Raw genomic sequence first — 19,959 nt, 5'->3', positions numbered from 1 at the left:
AAGAAAATTCTTAAATTGATCATTTCCTCTACTAAATAACTCGATGTTTAATTTAATTGATTTTATTTTAAGCCGGATTCGTTAAGAACTTATATTAAAATTCAAGTAGATACTGAAAACTGCCTTGTATCTTAAGAATTTTGAATATATTTCTTTCAGAAATATTTCAATTTCATGTACAAATATAATTTATTAAAATAAATAAAACTCTGCCAAAAATAAAAATCAATTTGTGAGTGTTTCTTTTTTCTTGTTGTTGATTTTTCAATAATTGTTGCTGCAGTGGATGCTGCTGCTGATGCTGAAAATTGTTGTTGTTTTTCGGGGCAGCTCCTTCTGCTGTTGCTTTAATTAAATGCTGCAATCAACTGCGTAGCGCGATATTTCCAATGAAAAATTACGAAAAAGTGGCAAAGGCAACGAAGACATCGGTGGAGCTGCCGGCGCTGAGGGGTTAAGAGGAGCTCCTGCCTGACAGGGGTTAAGAGCGAAGGGGGGAAGGCAGCCATTTGGCCGCCGGGCTGTGCCTCGTCGTCGTGTTTGTGCATTGAGAAAATTGTGTCCGTTGCACATTTGTTGACTTTGCCACTTGCCTGCGTGTCCGCGTCCCCTTTCTCCCCCTGCCCCAAGCACCCCACACACCCCTCCCCCCTTTGGAGCCCAACAAAAAGGCTGGCTGAATTAAATTCATAATTAATGCGTTGCATGCACGCACACACACACCCGCAGCACACATTGTGGCATGGACACGTATGTGGTAAGTTTGTATGTGCAGGCAGTGGCGTTGTCAAAAGGGATTTTTGCCATGGGTTTCATGTAATTTTTTATATTTTTAATTTAATCATATTACTCTTTTTGCAAGCAGGGTATTATAATTTTAGTCAGAAGCTTCAAACCCAATGAAGGAGTTATTTCCGACCCCATAAGTCATATATATTCTTGATCAGCATGAACAGGAGATTCGATCAAGCCGTGTACGGTTAGAAATTAAAATTTTGAAATTTTTTCGAAATTTAATAAAATTATAAGAGTTCTTTTTTTCAAAAATTCAAAGAAAAAATTTAATTTTCTAAAATTTTAAACTGAGTATGCAGATTTGTTAACCTAAAAAAAATAACGTAGGAAAGATTTCCGATTGAAAATAAATGCATTTTTGCCTTAGTTATGCAATTTTTTAAACATTGAATTGTTCAACAAATTTCCTATAAAAATATCTACATATATATATAAATTCAAATAATGCGAATATTTCAGGCTTACTTACGTAAAATTTTCGGTTCGACTTTATTTTTCAATTGCTAAATACAAGAGTATATACCTTGGCATTTAGTTACTTAGTTAGTTAGTTTGTTAATTATTTATTATCTAACTTAAAAAAAAAAAATTAAAAAATTTATAATTAATATCCCTTTTTATTAAAATCCTTCCCCACCATTGTTCAGATACGTATAAAGCAGCTACCGTTGCCTCTTTTTGTTGCCTGACACGTTTATTAATACTGATTTTTTCAAAATACCCTTAGAAAAAAGGAATAACCGAATGAGCTAACATCAGAAGCAGAAATGCATAATTTTTTAAATATATTAAATATTAAAAATGAATAAAAACATAAAGCTAAAAAAATGTAATTTATATTTGATGCCTTTTTTGGTCATTAGTAACCCTTATTTTATTACTTTTCATTGTATTCAAAAAATCCAAGTTAATTAATATTAAAAGCAAAATATTTATAAACTATATTTCCCTTAAAAAATATAGTGAAAAATTTGGTGTCTTAATATTTTTTTTTCATTTTGTTTTAGCTTTCAGTTTGACTTTATTCTGGGCATATTTTGCTGGCAATTTTTGCCCTTTTGTTGGGTGTATTTTTGTGTGATTGCGTTTTGGTTCGCCTTGCTGGCTTTGGCATTATTTTTTATTTTGATTTTTTGTTCTTTCCTTTTGCATTTTTATAACGAATTTTGATTTTATGCCAAAAGCACGCAATTAGAATTTATTTCTTGTTCATTTTGCCGTTGTTGTTCGCATTTATCCATTATGCGTGTTTTGCCTTCTTGCATCGGCACGCAATTTTGTTCTTCAAACAAGAAGCAAAAAAAATAAATAAATAACAACACGATGAAGAGGAATATGGTAGGTTTGTGTATATTTTTTGTATATATAAGTAAAGAAACAGAATGACTGAGCGTTTGCTTGGATGGAACGAACAAAATGTGGCAACTCACCCACTAGAAAAAAGAAAAGAAAACAGGGTCCCGGGGAAAAGGCGATGGAAAACAGAAGGGGAGAATGTCACCGATTAGGTGTAATTTGTATTTAATGATTCATTAAAGCAATTTTAGTGTCAATCATTTTAATTTGAATGGCCTATCAGCAAGTGCCATCAGGTGACGAAATTAATCAAATTTCATATCAAATGTGTCAGCACAAAAAAAGTGTTGCCCAAAAAGAGAAGGTTCCGACTAGACTTTCACAATTTTTGTGGGAGGGTTAAATAAAAAAGTTTCGGACTTTTGAATAGAGGTAAGGAATTAATTATTCTTAAAGAAATTTAAATATATTAATTGTATAACGGTAAATAGTTGAAGAAATGTTTATTAAAATAGATTTATTGATTAAATGGAGCTTAAAAGGGATACGAATAAATGATGTCTTTAAAAATAACATAGTTAAACCATATTTATGGTATATATATACAAATTATTCTTAAGGAATTTAGTTTTAAAACTATATCAAGAATAAGAAATCAAAATTAGTGAATAAGGTTTAATTAAGTTAGGCTGTTAGTTATGAGAATACGTTTTATAAGGTTCAAGGCGAGAAGGGAAGGGCATCACTATCACTGCCACTATCGCTTTAGATGTTAACAGGTGGGGGGTCGCGCACTGACTAAGGGGCGGCGCCGACTGCAGCGCCTCTATTTATACTACCCAAGCAAAGAGAACAGAGAAAGTGAGAGCGAGAGTGCAAGAGATTTCTCTAGAGAAAAGTAGAGAGAGTTAGAGAGTAAGAGGCACCTCTAGAGCTAGCCAGATAGACCTGCAGAGGATGGGAGAAAGAGAGCATAGTGCATTTTCCTCAGCATTTAACTATTGATTTTATGGCACCTATATATATATATATATCGTCCGATTTTAATGAAATTAAAACCGAAATTCTAAAATAATACAACATGGCTTTAACTCCAATTAGGTGAAAATATGTTGATAACTGGAAAAGTTATAATTTTTTTCTAAAAATTTTCCGATTGTTCCGATGGCAGATATATGATATAGTTCTTCCATCTAACAGATTCTGATTTTTTTGATAGATAATATTATTATCACACTCCCAAATATCTTGTTTAACCTTTTCAACTAAATAAAATTACGAATGTATTAAAAACGTGCTCAATTCTCTGCTTAAATTTCAATATACAAATTTAAAAACAACTTTAAAATATTTCCAACCTCCGAAACTCAGAGCGGAAAATTTGCACCGGAAGACAAAATTTGGTACTACCAAAAGAAACGTTGTTAAATTAATTATTCATGGATTTATAGTAAAATAAGATTTGATTAAAATTATTCGAATAAAATAAAATGGCTTTTTAAAATCTATAAAAATAGTTCCAGCGAAAAAAAGAAGGAATCTGTTGAATACCATTAGTTCAAGAGGATATAAAAACCACCATTAAAAACTCTGCAATAAAACCACTAATTCTTCTTTATATTTATGATTTCCCCTTAGCTAATAAGATTAAAGTGCTCCTTTGCTGATCGCTTCATAATCAAAAGAGTAATTACAGATAATTACCACAATTAGGCACAATTAAAGTACTATATGCTCTGCAAAAATACAAATTAGCTTCTTTAAAGCACTTCGGAATCGGAGGAAAATATAGCCACACTTCAATTTAAGGTTGGAATAAAAAGCAGTCTGATTTATTCATAGATTCAGCTTTCCATCTCTCACTCAGTCCGGTAGCCAGGTTTTATTAATTGCCACCGCGTTTTTTATTCTGGTTTTCTGGTTTATGTTCCCTTTTTTCATATATTTTTATTCCTCTTCTCCCTGGGGGCTTTTAGTTTTTTTTTTGTATTTTTTTTTTAAGCCGCGATGGCAAAAAGGTGTACGCAATTATTTATTTGCATAAGGAAAAACCTTGCAAACGGTAAAATGGCACGTAAAAATGTATTTAATTATAATTATTGCGCTTCTATTTGCCAGGCCACCGTCCCCGATTGTCGCTGCTACCGTGTTCCTGCTTATTTTGTTATTTTTTTATTGCCGGACTGTTCAGGAAAATTATAGTAAATATAAATAATAAAACACGGGGGGGGGGGTTCCTCCACACCGAATGATAAAGTGCATTAAAATGCACGCAAAGGGGGGAGGTGCTGCGAGATGGAAAAGGGGGCGTCCCTGCCACGCCTCCGAAAACCGCAATTAAATTGCATGGCACGCAACAGGACGCACGACTCGATAAATTGTTTTTTTGCTCTTCTTTTGGGTTTTTTTTGCTAGTGTTTTCTATGGCGAAATGCCATCCCAATCCCCCCGACTCCCGGGTGGCAGTGGACACTGGCTATAGCCGCTTATTATCGCAGCTAAATTATTCAGCCGGTTGGACAGTTGGACAGCAGGAGGAGCTGCTCCAGGTTAGGAGTTTCTGCGATTGTCCAGGGCGCAGAGGAAGGCCATAAATTTCCACACAGTGCACTCTGCTCTGTATACTCCGGGCATTGTGAACGGAACGGAAAATGGCCTCTGGTCTAATGACCGCCGCGTGGAGACGATGTGGCCTAATGAAATCCCATAAAGCGACAGGCAGGCAGGTCGGTAATTAGTGCTAACCGATCTGGGTTGATTTTTTCTAAGGCCCTAAAGGGTGTACTCTATAACATGGAAATGGAAAAGTTCTGAGGAAAATTTTGGTTTAAAGTCAGGCTTTGTTATTTGGAACTAAAGATCTGATTTAATTTCTAGTGTCAAATCAATAAAGTGATTATCTGCCAATTCTGTTCAAGAATAAATATGTATAGGTTTATATAAGTTTATACCATAGCATATACTTCAATAGTTGAACATCTTGTAAACTAAAAAATTATATACGGAATGGTATATACAAGACATTAAGACTTTTGTATGATTACTCTAAGTTTATATTATTTATGAAATATTCCCTAAGTGACTTTAAAATAAGGTATGATAAATCTTAATTTCTATTATTTTGAAATATTTCCTAATACCTAATACTTTTTTAATACCAAATATGTTCTTTTCAAAAAAAAATTAACTATTTATAAGAAACCATATTATAATGTCTAGTGGAAATCTTCTTCAAAAGTTATCATAATTTCAGACATTTAAATAAGGCTTTTGTATAATTAATATTAGTTCCTATTAATTTTCGTACATTCCCTAAAAACTATCATTTATACCAAATATCTTTTTATCAAATAAATAATAATAATTTATAAAAAACTGTATTATCATCTTACTTTCAGATATTTAAATAAGGCGTTCATATCAATCAAACTTAATTTCTATAATTTTTTTAATATTCATAAAAAGCCCCCTGAAAATCATCTTCAAAAGTGATCATAATTTAAGACTTTTAAATAAGGCATTTGTATATTGAATCTGAGTTTCTATTATTTTTGAAACATTCCCTAAAATCCCTCCTTAAAACCAAATATCTTTTTATGAAATAATAATTTATAAGAAACTGTATTATATCATCATAGTTTCAGTTGGTGAATAAGGCATTTCTATGATCAATCTTAATTTCTATTATTTCTGAAATATTCTCTTATACCTCTCACCTCTTTAATACTAAATTTCTTTATTTAAAATACATAGTAATTTATAAAAAAAAAACCCTATTATAATGTCTAGTGAAAATCATCTTCAAAAGTGATCATAATTTAAGACTTTTGAAACTGCAATCAGCAGCATCGCATCGCATCGCTTAGCATCGCAACAGAGTTAAGGCATTGAAGTTCGGGTTTTTATGGCCCATTTTAGAACAGCGAATAGATACAAGAAAGAGCGATCTTCATGGGGAGATACACAAAGTAGTTTACCCATTTAATAGGTCAGCTCTCGACGGCGGAGAAAGGCAGGCCAACCCAGGCAAAGTCGTCGGCTATCAAATGTGCCCCCATCGCCATTGTCCCGCATGCATAAGTGTTCGTCGTACAATAAAGTGTGTTCTTTTGGTTATTTTTTTTCGTAACTGCCAGAGTGTGTGCATGAGTGCATATACAATGGAAGTCAAGAAAATAGTTACAGTCGTATAAATTAATTTTTATTTAATATTAAATAATGATGAACAGAAACTGGGGGCATGCTACAAACATAAACTGCACTTCAAAAGTGTGGCAAACTTCCAGAAATTAGAACTAAATAAAATATTTAAAAAATATAAGAGAGATCTTGCTTCATGACTCTTTTTTAAATTGTATTCCTGCTCGATTTGTTCTATATGGCAGTCAGAAAACAAAACTAAATAAAATATTATAAAAATAAATGAGAGATCTTGCTTCAATTTCTTTTATAGTTTGATAAAGAAGTCACTTTCTCGACCCGCATGGGACTCTTAGAAATCGGTCTTGGTTTCCTTTCTACTACCACTTTTCTGGGATCTCTGACAGGACATCTCTGGATTGGTGTCAGTGGCGGCACCAAGTACTTGTCAATATCGAAACTTCCACTATTAGAAGCTACTTTCAATCCCTTCCCAGCAGATTCCACTTTAACTTTTGACGAGGAGCCAGGTTCCACCTTCTGCTCCCCCTGCTCATCGAGGCCCAGCACTTCGAAGACATCCTCAAAGGAGACTGGTCCTTTAAGGACACCCACATTGCTCCTCACATTGATCCCTCGCAGATCCATGCAGATGCATTCGATGGCTCGCCAACGTTCCACATCATTTTCAGCAGAGTTTCTGGTTGCCGGACTGCAGATCTGCCTTAAGGAGAATTGACACACATTTCCCGAGTGCCAGACGGTGGGCAAAAGCCTTTGGCTTGTCCGAAACCGTCTATTAGTGATTACTATCGGTGGCTTGGGCTTCTGAACAGTTGGTACCTTTGCAGCCGGAGTCTCCTTCGGAAGTACAGCCCGATCTTTCTTCGTCTGACCTCTGGTTAACACTCTCCTAGATGCAGCTCCGAGCCTAGCCCTTGGATTATAATCCGGATCAAGTTGAATGGATAGCAAACGTTTAATTGGGCATCCTTTGGGCTTGGCCTTCGGCTTCACCTTCAGGGGATCTTTGGGCTGTTTGAAGGCTTTCGATCCGAATACGGATGAGGAAGCCATTGCGGCCATTGCAGCCTTGCTGGTGCTGGGCATATTGTCCAGCTGGCTCTCGGTCAGGGGGCTCATGCGCCTGCGCACAAGCGGCTTTTCAGTTTTCTGGAAATGGTTTTGCTGCGAGGATATACATTTGTAAGTTAAGTCAATAATAAAGAATTACTGCTGGTACACTTCTGACACTAACCATTTCGATTCTTGGCTCCACTTTATTTTATAAGAAAAATTCTCAGAAAAAAGCACATGGGTTTTGCGCACACGTGCAGAAGGAAAAATTTGCAGTATTGGCAGTATTGGTATTCTGCATAGATAGTTAACTTTCCCACTTATGCAGACAATTTTTAAATAAGGTTATGAAAGCAAGCAATTTAATATAAAAGTTGAAATCTAAACCAAAATTTATAAAAACGCAATTTTAAACACATTCCTTGTGGTTCACAAAAATTCTGAAGACTGTTCAGGACTGCCAACTGGCTTAAAAATGGGATAGAGGGCTGCCAACTGACTTCTAAAAAAACGAATATATAGTATAACTTAATAGTTAAAAAATTGCAACGATGCAGAAAATCACAAGTCATAACTACTACTAATATTTGTTTTTATTTCCTTGCTATTTTTAAAAATTATAAAATAGTGTGCCAACTTGCTTCCAATAAGGCAGAGCCAGCAGGTCTGCCAACTTGCTTTAAATGTGTCATTCAAAGGACCACATAGTGACGAAGGAATTATACGAATGAACAAATTAAATGTGAAATTTTTCATTTTAAATTAAATCACCTTTAATTTTTTAAATTATATTTTGTTAGCACTATTTTTCTGGCCACAATTATATCAGAGTATGTATAATATACCTGAGGAGCGGACATCTCTCTCGCCCGACACCCGCTGAGTCAACACATATGTATATCCGCTGGAACAGTAGCCGGCACAGATGGGGAGCGTAGGCCGGAGTTCCAGGTCTTTACGATCGTTCCATCCCCCTCCCCCTCCCCCCACACCCATACCCATTCCCATTCCCATACCCATTCCAAGAGACCCATTCCCCATACCCATCGCCATGCCCCAATCCCCCAGCTCCATTCAGCGCATGTCATGTCTCGTATCTTTTGTGCTAATCGTAAATAACTGTCGAAATTTTTTGCTACTGTATGTGATTTGCACATGGCATGAGGATGAAAAGGAGTTGCGAACTCACTCCACTCTGGCTTTGAAGCCACTCGCCTCATGCCGCATGCCCCTGCCTCTGCCTGGACCACGGTGCGGATGGGATATGCTTCTTGGATGGGGATGCTGCGCCTTAAATGCGATCCTCTGCGCTCTTCAAGTTTGCTGTTTTTGTTGCTGTTGTGTTATCTCTGATGTTGGCAATCGGTGCCATTGCACAATGGGTGAATATACGAGATTTTTTGGTAATATTTAATTAATTATTGCAAAGGGAAAACATTTTAAAGTGGTATTTATAATATTAATTTAAGTTCTGGAACCCTTTAATTCCATGCAGAAACCCTCTGACTGGAAAGTCAAATAAAATATGTAACGTTTATATTTTATATAACCCAGAATTCAATTCTAAAATATTTCTTTAATGACGTCAGTTTGGAGCAATAACAAATCGATTGCAGAAAATGTTAGTATTAATCGAGTGTTTTCTTAAATATTATTTGCTACAAATCGAAGTTCAAAAAACTAATAACTAAGTCCTAAGTTGCAAGCATCTGACTAAGTTATAATTCCCTGAAAGGGTTTAATAATGTATAAAAAAAATTGGGGCCAAAGTCAAAATTGAAACTATATAAAGAAATCAAAATTAGTGAATTAGTTATAATTAAGTTAGTCTGTTAGGTTTGAGAATACGTTTTACTGTATCACATACAAATAAAATTATGTTATGAGGCAATAAGGGAATTAATTGGAAAATAAATGAATAAACATATTGCATTGATTAGGTGATATTTGTGAGGTCGAAGGGGATCACTATCACTGCCACTTTCACTCCAGATGTTAACAGGCGGGGGGCCACGGACAGACTGAGGCCAGCGGCGGCTGAAGTGCCTCTATTTATAGTCCCCGAGCAAAGAGAAGAGAGAAAGTGAGAGCGAGAGTGAAAGAGATTCCTCTAGAGAAAGGTAGAGAGAGTTTGAGAGAAAGAGGCACCTCTAGAGCTAGTCAGATTGACCTGCCGGGAGAGGGAGAAAGAGGGCATATTGAAATTTCCTCTTTATTTAATGATCTTCTCTATAGCAGCTATATATATGTATATATAGTAGTCCGATTTTAATAAAAATAAAACCGAAATCCTAAAATAACACAACATGGCTTCAACTCCAATTTAAAGAAAATATATTGATAACTGGAAAAGTTATTATTTGTTTTTTATAAATTTTCCGATCGTACCTATGGCAGCTATATGATATAGTAGTTCGTTCTAATCGATTCTGACTTATATCGTATTAATAGATAATATATATTATCACACTTCCATATATATTTTACCTCTTTTTTACCTCTTTAACTGGTTTTTAATACCCTGAAAGGGTAATAAATGGAAAATAAGAAAATTCAGTTCTAGCAGAAACTATTTGAAAAATTATTGGGTCTTATCATATCCCAAAAGGAATTCAGAAACTATCCAATTGTCGTCCCCATACTTAACCCTTCTTACTCTTTTATTATATTATTATTTATAGTGGGCATTATTCCATCACCCACATATAATCTAGGATAGGTCTAATCCAGTGCATGTACATTTTTGACAGCACTCTTCATCGACCTAATCCACTGTGATTCACTGATGGGGAAACGGACCGACGGACTGGTCGGATGGCTGGCTGTTAAGGCCTCTTTATATGCGCACCTTAAAAAACAACAACAAGAGATGCTTAATGCTGTTTTCTGACTTTAAATACCCAGTACTTGAAGAGTGCCAGGGTATCTTAGATTTCAGCAAGGCTTGCAACAGAGGAAAATTAAATGTTTTTAGAAGCATCGATATAGTCAGAGTTTAAAGAAACTTGTTAACGATTCAGAAAATGAAAGAAAACGTATAGTTATAATTAAAGAAGGGATTAGATATGATTTTTTGATCTATTTGAATAATTTTATTTAGAAATTTATTAAGTTTAAGGTATTAAGCTGTCGTTTTCCTTATACTTTACTTCTTGTATGATTTTATTTATTTTTTTTTGCCTTGTGAACGGGGCACACTTATAGCCACGCAGTCGAAGATACATACAACAACACACAGTCACTTAGAGATTCAGATACAGATGCAGGGGGCATAGGCTTGAAACCGGAGTTGGAGCTGCGATTGAAGTTGGAGTTTTAGCCTGAAGCCTAAGGTCTACACAGAGGAAAATTATAACTAAATCTGTTTTAATTAAATAAAATGTAAATAAAAATATTGTATTAAAACAAGAAGTGTTTAAAGTATTTACAACGGCTATAAAAACACTCAAAGCAAAGCATTTCTAACTCTTTGAAACCTTTTTATAGGCAGAACTTATTGAAATAAATTTATGAATATCTTTTAACTATAATTTTAGGTAATACCAATACATATATTATTTAATTCTAGCTTTTCTTTGTGTGTTGCTGGATTTGCTGTTGGTTTTTTCCACTTATTTTTGGTTTTTTGTTTAAGGCATAGCCAGAGCCACGAAGCGAACTGAGTAAAAACATGTTTGGATTTAATTCTTTTTATTTATTTTCACCGACGTCGCTGTCGTTTTTTTTTCATGTTTTTTTTGTTTGTGCCATGTTGCTTTCTTTCGTTGCTTTTTGGACATGTATCCGAAAGATACTTTTTGTTGTTGCTTGTGTGTGCCACACGATGATGACGCTGACAAAGGTCTCTCCGCCAGCCCGCCCTCCGCCACCCCTCCCTGCCTCGTACGCGATTTTAATGAAGCACTTAAAAAGCATAAATGAAAATAAAAACCCAACGAAGGCAACAGACAGCAAAAGATACCTCTCTCACAACCCTCCTGCAGAATCCCGCAGAACGACAATTGATGTGGACCCTGGGTCTGGACCTCAATCTTCTGGAGCCTGGAGAACCAAGGGGAACTTTGGGTGAACAGTATCTCTCTGTATCTGCCTGCAGTTGATGTGCGGCTGTCCGTAGCTGGGATACATCTCGAGATACATTACTTTTTACTGTCGAAGTTTGTCCACATTGGCATTGGCAGTACACCGAGTTATGGATACAGTGGAACCTACTAAAGGGAAGCTCTAAGATAATGTAAAAATACATCTTAGAAGTTTCCCTTCAATAGCAATCTTTACTGTTCTCACAAGTATCTTTTGCCCGGGACTCAAATTAATTCTAATCTAGCAAATTACGGTGGACCATTTATGCTGCCATAAAAATTAAAGACGCCGCTCCCTCTCTTCCTATTTTTTTTTTTTTCTCTTTTTCGACCCGATAAGAAAGTGCGTGTGCGTTCATTATGCGGCTTTCGGTGAGGGAGGCTCATAGTTACGCATCTCGCAGATACATTACACAGATACACACACACACAGAGGCCGAGTGATATCTGGCAGCAGTAGCCAATAAAACGGAGGGCATTAAAAACATTAACAGCCGCATTACGAATGCAGGGAGAGATGGTACCAATGGAGATGGAACTGGAGATGGAGATGGAGATGGAGTGGCCGTCTCGGATTGATAGAGTCGCCACTGACAATTGCCATTGTCGTTGAATAATTAAGCAGGGGCACGGCTAAGTAGCTCATCCACCCAGCAATTTAAGCCCAGTTCATTGCTAAATTATGCTGGCCAAACCAGGGACCATTTCATTCAGTCAGTCACATCATATATATATATATATATATATATATATATATATACCCAGCAATTGGCACTAATCGAATTGATTCTTGAGTGACTTCCATCTCGGTTTATATGACTCGTTTCAATTCGTTTTTTTATGCCCAGGAATTAATTGTTATGTGGAACAGCCAAACTAATTGCTGTACTTAAACGATTTGTGCATAAACATGGGGTACTTCAGTTAATATTTAAGTGTAAGCCATTAAGATTAATATTTAAGAATGGTCTATAAACCCAGAGATAATTGATGTTGCTTTATTTTACTGGTGGAACACATCTATAAAGATTCTGATTTATGTAAATATGCAGATTTTAATTAAAAATCGAGGGGAAATAGAATGGATCCAAAGATATAACTCATAAAAATACATCTATAAATATTTATAAAAATATTCATAGGAAGAAGGGAATCATAATACATTTTTTAAGAGCAATTTTTATGCCCTTGCAGGGTAGTATACATTTGGTTAGAAGTTAGTAATGCTGTGGAGTCATTTCCGACCTTATAAATCATATATATTCTTGATCAGCACAAAAATTCTAGTCAGTCTAGCCATAACTGATCGAAAAAAAAAATTTCAACAATTTTTCGAAAGATAAGGGGTTACATGTTTCAATTTGAGTTTTCTTTACATTAAAATTAAGTATACAGATTTATTAACCCACTAAAAACAAGCATAGAAATGTTTTCCGAATTAAAATTAATGCATTTTTGGCTAAGTTATAAAATTTTTAAATTTTGAAATTAAACTATTGTTAAATATATCAATAATCAAAATATTTTAAAATAAGCTTTGATCGATTTCCGATTGGATCCTATAATTTAGTCTATTTACAATCTGCAAAGGCATATAAGTTCGTGCTTATCAAAGTTCCCTTTCAAATTTAGTCCTGTACTTTTCGGGACATGCACCTCGCGTGCAGGAGGTACTAAAGAATCTGAGGCACGCTCAGTTGTTCTAAAAACGAAAGATACATATCCCCGTGTAAGGGATTCATATTTTTGTGTTTCTTTCTTTACACTTTCATTCTTAGTGCAGATGCCTATAATTTAAGGTTTTTAAATAAAACCAAATTAATTAACTCTCGGATTAAATAAAAATCCCTTTTTAAATAGGAAAGATCCTCTCTAGAGAACTGAAAACTCAAATATAAACCCAAGAACGATAGGTAGGTCAGTGCTGCTTTCATCAATTTGGAATGCTATTTAGGCGTGCGTTACGACCACTAAAACGCTCAACATATTCGAGTAGATTTATTTCTGAATTTCAAATCGTTGCAAAATGCCTTGTTTTGTTTATTTTGAGTAACACAAATCCGCTCCCGAGCGCAAAGCGAACACCCCACTATGTAAATAGTTGACCACCTCTGATTTATGCCGAATCTCGTTTGTTTTGCCGTCTCGCTCGCGGGGAGCGCTGCATGGCGGGGGTGGCGAGTGGGGGGTCGCTGCTCGGCAACGGGGTCTGGGGCACTGAGTAAATGAACGCAGCGCTGCGTTGGGCACTCTGCTGCGCCTACGAAAGCTAGAGCTCAATACCAATGCAATTTGCAGTGTGCGTGTGCTGGCGGGTGGTCGGTGGGCGGCGGGTGCAGGGGAGTGCTGCATTCGTGTGCAGTTGTAGTTGCGGGTTCATTGCACGTACAGTCACACACACACGAGTAAACGCACAGCACCCAAAACGGCCAAAGACGAACAAAAAGGAACGAACAAACAACTAGGCAACCGACCGAACCGCCCAACAGTGATGACACTTTGAAGTAATCTAGCTTTTTTTGTCGGGAATATAATAGAAAGTTAAAAAGAAAGGAAACTAATTACGGCACGTAGAAGTTTTTAGACCCTAGCAAATTGTAATTAGATTCTTAATAATTAATACAATATAAATCATATATATATGTGATAAAAAACCAACAATGTAATGCCTACTTGATTATATATGCCAATGCATATTATTTGCAGTTGAAAATTCACAATTTCGCATATGCCTCTTACGATAGTTTCTGCGCCAGCTATATAATATAGTCGTCCGATTTTCATAAAATTACAACTGAAACTCTAAACTAATACAAAATAGCTATAAATAAGATGCAGAAATGTAGAAAAGCTCAACATTTTAATCTAAACATTTTCCGATCGTGTCCATGGAAGCTATACGATATAGACGTCCGATTTTTATGAAATTAAAAACAAAGATCTAAAATAATAATTAATAGCTATATCTCAAATTAAACAAAAATATATTGAAAACTGAAAAAGTTCTAATTTTGTATTTACAAATTGTCCGATTGTTCTGATGGCAGCGATATGATATAGATTTTCATTAAATTAAAACCAAAGAGATAAAATAATAATTAATAAATATATCTGAAGTTAGATAAAAATATCTTGACAACTGAAAAAGTTATACATTTTTATATACAAATTTTCCGATCGTTCCTATGGCAGCTAAATGATATAGTCGTTCGATTTTTATGATATAAAAAAACAAAGATCTAAAATAATAATTAATAACTTTATCTCAAATTACATAAACAAATGTTGAAATCTGAAAAAGTTCTGATTTTGTATCAACAAATTTTCCGATCGTTACTATGGCAGCTATATTATATTGTCGTCCAGTTTTCATGAAATTAAAACCAAAGATCTAAAATAATAATTAACAGCTATATCTCAAATTAGACAAAAATATATTGAAATCTGAAAAGTTCTAATTTTGTATTTAAAAATTTACCGATCGTTCCTTTGTCAACTATATGATATAGTCGTCCGATTTTGATTAAATTAAAAACAAAAATCTAAAACTATACTATATGGCTACATACGAAATTAGATAAAAATATGTTGAGAACTAAAAAAGTTATATATTTCTAAAAAATTTCGGATTGTTCCCATGGTAGCTACATATGTATGTATATACGAGTGAAAATATATAGAAGATTAGCTGTAAAGATTCTAGTAGATAACTTCATAACTTAGAGGGGTAGAAACTGCTAGATCGGCTCAGTTGTATATGCTGATCAAGAATATATAAAATTTATGGACCTGGATATGACTCCTATACTGCGTTGCAAATTTCTGACTAACATTATAATACACTGCAAGGGTATATAGAACACAAATATAAAATATTATATATTTTACTTAAGATTAGTTTGTATAATTTTAATACGAACTTGATCATCTACTAACAAATTTGACTTCACATCTAGGGTATTTTTTAGCTAAGGTTTAAAATTATTGAACTTCAGACGACTCTATCTACTCAGTGAAATATGCTATTTATTAATTGTAATGTAATTGTAATTTTATTATTCAGTTAAAATCAAATCTAGATGTGCCACCACTAGCCGTGCACCGTCAGGCCTGTGTGTGCCACCTTCACGTTGCCCGGCTGTTGCACCGTTCGTCGGTTGCCTTGTCGCTTTGTTGCGTGTTCGTGCTGCAGTTGTTGTTGCCGTTGCTGTAGCTGCTGGGTCTCCGGTTTAGACAGCCGGGCTTCGGACTCCGGGTCTCCTTCTCCCTCCCGTCTCCATCGTCCAGTGTGCTCTCTCTGCGTCCCATCCACACCTGCCCCCGGGCCCAAGCCGTGTCTCTCGTCTTCGGTCATCGTGGATTTCAGTGCTCTCTGTTTTGCGGACCTGCACTTTACTCTGCAGTCGGCGCTGCTCTTTTGTTTCGCTTTTCGCTGCTTCTAATGCTCTTGCTGCCTCCTCGCCTCCTCGCCCCCACCTCCCACTCTTCGCCACATTTCGATGGCTCCAAGCCGCCTTCTCCTGGCAGTGCGACCGGGAGAGAGTGAGTGTGAGAGAGGGAGCGTGAACGAAAGAGAGGTAGCTTGTTTATCGTGGCCTTTCTTTTGGGCTGCCAGCCCGCTGTTTTTTCTCCTTCGTCTTTCATTGTTTTTCTTTTCAGTTGTTTTTCGGTTTTTGCAGCTCTGAGCTTCTCTGCTTCGCCGCTGCTGTCGTCGCTGCTTTTCTGCTGCTCCTCCGTCTTCATGTTGTTGCTTTTTGTCTGTCTCCTCTTTGGTCTTGTTGCTTTTGTCTGTTTTGCTTTTACGCTTTGCCATCTTACACACACAGTCACACCTACGCCAGCCAAGAGACTTTTGTATGTAAAACTGACGTCGCTGCTTTATTTTTTTCCCCGTATTTTTTTTGCACATTCTGCCTGTTCTCTCTTCTCGCCTGCATTTTGTGTATCTCATCTCGTGTACGCTTTCGCTGCCTTTCCAATCTCTTCGGCATCGAGGCAACAACAACAGCAACTACAACCAAAAGCTGGCGTCGCTGTCGCCGTCGTCGTCGCCGTCATCGTTTTCTCTATTTTCCTCAATCGCTCTGCCTTTTCATTTTCAATTCGCATATTTTTGCAAACTCTACTTTCAGTTATTCGCCGATAATTGATGTCAAAGGACGCAGTTGTGCTCCGCCGGCGCTGTCTCGTTGCCTTTTGGAATCGACGCGGCGGGGACTAGTTGCCACACCAGTTTCCACCTTCCCCTTCCCCAACAAAGTTCCATTCAGTGTGACCATGCCCAAGGAGGATCCGTTTGTCAATCGCGCCCAGCTCCTAAAGGCGATCAAAAAGTATCCGGAGATCTGGGACTCCAACAACAAGTTGCACATGTGCCGCAGCGTCACATCGCCCATGTGGACAGAGATCGCCGAGCAGTTCGGCGGCCATGTGCCGACAGGTGAGTGCGATAGCAATACAAATCCGAGTCCATTCTCTCATGCGATTTTTAAGCTCTATTTTAGTTCAGTTCTCTCAACCAGAGCTCTATCTCTCTCTCTCTCCTCCTTGCAATCCCTTAAACGGGATTTCATGGAGGAAAGAGAGGGCAGATGTTGGTTTAAAAATTAATTAATTGTTTAATTACTATATTATTATAACATGTCAATGCCTTTAGGTAATTACTTGTCAATCAATCACATGGCACTACGTCACGTTACGTTACTCCCTTACGTTATTACTATTAATATAATGTAGCAACTGTATTTTACCCATTCTTCTGTATTCTATTCTTACCCCACTTCTAACACTACTATTTTTGGTCTAAATATAGCCAAAGGTTATGGCATGTCGAATAGGAATAGAAGGTCTCTGTCCGATTGGAATTACCCCACTAAATAATGCAAATTGAAGCAATCGCAAGGGGAATAATTGACGGGTGTAATGTACTTTGAGAAATGTTATTGAAAGGTACTCAATATAGTAGAGATAGAGAGAGCAATAGAATAAAATATTAAACAAACTTTAAGTTGGAACAAGAAAGGAAGCTAATTTCTGCACGACGAAGTTTATATACCCTTCCAGATAGAACTTCGATGACTAGGAATCAATACAATATAAATTATATATATTTTTGTTAAAAAACAATGAACCTGCTTTCATTTAATTTACCTATACGTATTATATTTGTATTTAAATGTTATAATTTTTTTTTGTTAAAATGTTCCGATCATTCCTATGGCAGCTATATGATATAGTCGTCCGATCCGGGTTACAAGACTAACTACAATGTTTCATTCAGATAGTTTCAAAACTGAGAGAATAGTTTGCGTAGAAACGGACAGACGGACAGAAGGATAGACGGACATGGCTAGATCGACTCGGCTGTTGATGCTGATCAAGAATATTTATACTTTATATGGTCGGAGGTGCCTCCTTCACTGCGTTGCAAACTTCTGAGTGAAGTTATAATACTATAAAACGATACCATTTAAGATTATATACAGATGAACATATTTCAAAGTATATATTTTTAGAGTATAAATAATATTTTCATATTTTTAAATAATATTTTACTAATATTTTTTAAATAACTAAGGATTATATTAAGCATATTCGGTCTCTACTCACTTAGTTAAGTTGCAGTCAATCTGGAGTCAGATGAAGTACCATTATCACAACTTGGTCCACCGCCAGATCCTTCACAAGGATCGCTTCAACACCAAGTGGGAACACTTTGAACCGATGTCCTTCATGTACAGCATAACGGTGGCCAAAATAGTGGGTGCTCAGTCAGGCGGTGGAGGCGGTGCCTCCTCCTCCGAATCCCCGCCAATTGGTGGTGCTCCGCCTCCCACCGGGGAGGAATCAGCTGCACCCACACCGCCGCCTCCGTTGCCCAGTGCCTCCCATGGTCGGGGGCGTCCCAGCGGCAGTTTCAGTTGGTTGCAAACCACAACGGCCACGCCTCCTCCGGCCCCACAACTGCCACATCTTATCGCTCAGCCGCCGCATGGCCAGAGTCAGGGAATGACATATACCGCCTTTACGGGACTGGTGCCACCGCCAGCGACCGTGGCCACGGAGGTGGTGGCCACACCGCCCCGTAAATTGGGGCGACCCAGTTCGCTGCACAATAGTATGCGCGGTCGGATTATCGATGCCATTAAAGCACGTCCGTCCCTTTGGGCGGGACGCCAGCGGAGCGAGAAGGGACAGGGCCAGAGTCGAACTTCGGCCGTTTGGAAGGAGGCGGCGCTGGAGATGGGACTGACTCCTAGTAAGTATCACTACGGAGAGAGGAACTAGTTAAATAGAAGGTAAAAATCCTAATAAATAATCCCATAATACCTTTTCTCTTTAGCCCTAATGCAGACCCGTTGGTCAATCATCAAGCAGCGTTATGTGGACGAGTTGCAGAAGGAGCGTCATGCTCAGTATTCCCATCAGGGATTCCGTTCCACCTGGGAACACTTTGATCGCATGTGCTTCATGCGGGACATTCTGTTAAAGAAAGTCGATGAGCGGGAACAGACCCGGGAGCAGATCCAGGAGATAGTCAGCGAACAGCAGCATCATCAGCAGCCGCAGCCGCATCAGCATCATCCGTCGCAGCATCTACACCATTATCGACCACAGCCACCGCCGCCAGCACCACCAGCCGGACTAGTGGAGCATGCCCAGGACATGCCAATTGGTTTGGTGCAGCACCATCACGAAGGACACCATCCACCGCTGGCCATGCATCATCCACACCATCCACAGGCCATTCGTCGTAGGGTTAAGCACGAGTCCGATTTGGAATGGGATCCCTTTGAGATGATACTCCATGTCCATGGTGCAGGAGAGCCAGCGGCCAACTGAAGACTGAGCGAAAAGAGAGAGATACTAAAGCCCTCGGTTACGTCTGAGTAAAATATCTGTAAAATTGATCAAGAAAATAATTTTTCTTAATTTATTTCATCAAGTTTTGAAGTACTTAAATGATATATTATACCACATTTTTTACTAAATTTTTAGTAAGTTCCTTAAAGTTTATCAAATCAAATAAACACATTTTCTTAGGCATAACCGGGAGGTTTACGGGAAAACGGACTTCTCACGTCCATAAATAATCGCCAGATGTAAAACCATTAGCCACACCACATACTCACATCTATTGTAAAACCTTTTTGTAATTCCATTTTTCTATAACTCAGTAATTGAATAAATTACATAATGTTAAAACAAAATAATAAAGTATTTTATTTGGGATTTCTTACAGGTTTTAAATAAGATGATTGCTTTATCCAGTTAATAGGACTGCATTCATTCCTCTACAAAAAAATATTGCCTACTTTTTGGCAGCATTTTTTGCAGAAAGTGAAAGTTTGGACAGTATAAAAAAGGATTTTAATATAAACGTTTAAAAAAGATAACGAATCGAGCAAATAATTTAGAAATACATAATCGTTTTTTTTTTCTAATAAAACACACATTTTTGTTATCTTTTTACGGGTATTACAATTTTAAATTGAGAATGCAGATTTGTTAATCTAATAAAAATAAGCATAGAACAGCTTTCCGAATTAAAATTAATGAACTTTTGGCT

At 37.0% G+C, this 19,959-nt stretch overlaps 2 protein-coding genes across 3 annotated transcripts; one reads left to right on the top strand and one right to left on the bottom strand.

Moving 5' to 3' along the window:
- Nucleotides 1-6,198: 6,198 nt before the first annotated feature.
- Nucleotides 6,199-7,760, bottom strand: LOC110181248 (uncharacterized). Its single transcript, XM_020948953.2, has 2 exons — nt 7,490-7,760; nt 6,199-7,419 (listed from the first exon to the last, which is right to left on the bottom strand). Exons 1-2 carry the CDS (start codon nt 7,490-7,492, stop codon nt 6,529-6,531), a joined length of 894 nt encoding a protein of 297 aa, XP_020804612.2. The 5' UTR covers nt 7,493-7,760; the 3' UTR covers nt 6,199-6,528.
- Nucleotides 7,761-8,576: 816 nt separating this feature from the next.
- LOC110181242 (uncharacterized) lies at nt 8,577-19,607 on the top strand. 2 transcript variants are annotated; one of them, XM_086837447.1, is made up of 4 exons: nt 8,577-8,690; nt 16,523-16,830; nt 18,004-18,648; nt 18,733-19,607. In XM_086837447.1, exons 2-4 carry the CDS (start codon nt 16,668-16,670, stop codon nt 19,230-19,232), a joined length of 1,308 nt encoding a protein of 435 aa, XP_086693573.1. In that variant the 5' UTR covers nt 8,577-8,690; nt 16,523-16,667; the 3' UTR covers nt 19,233-19,607. The 2 variants fall into 2 exon arrangements, with proteins under 2 accessions (XP_086693573.1, XP_020804606.1); XM_020948947.2 differs by lacking the exon at nt 8,577-8,690 and having other exon boundaries at nt 15,252-16,830.
- Nucleotides 19,608-19,959: the final 352 nt, after the last annotated feature.

The sequence above is a fragment of the Drosophila serrata genome, unplaced genomic scaffold (genome assembly GCF_035046125.1).
Source record: "Drosophila serrata isolate PLE 108 unplaced genomic scaffold, ASM3504612v1 contig_66, whole genome shotgun sequence".
NCBI classification, from domain to species: Eukaryota; Metazoa; Arthropoda; class Insecta; order Diptera; family Drosophilidae; genus Drosophila; species Drosophila serrata.
This window is presented reverse-complemented; position numbering and strand designations above follow the sequence as displayed.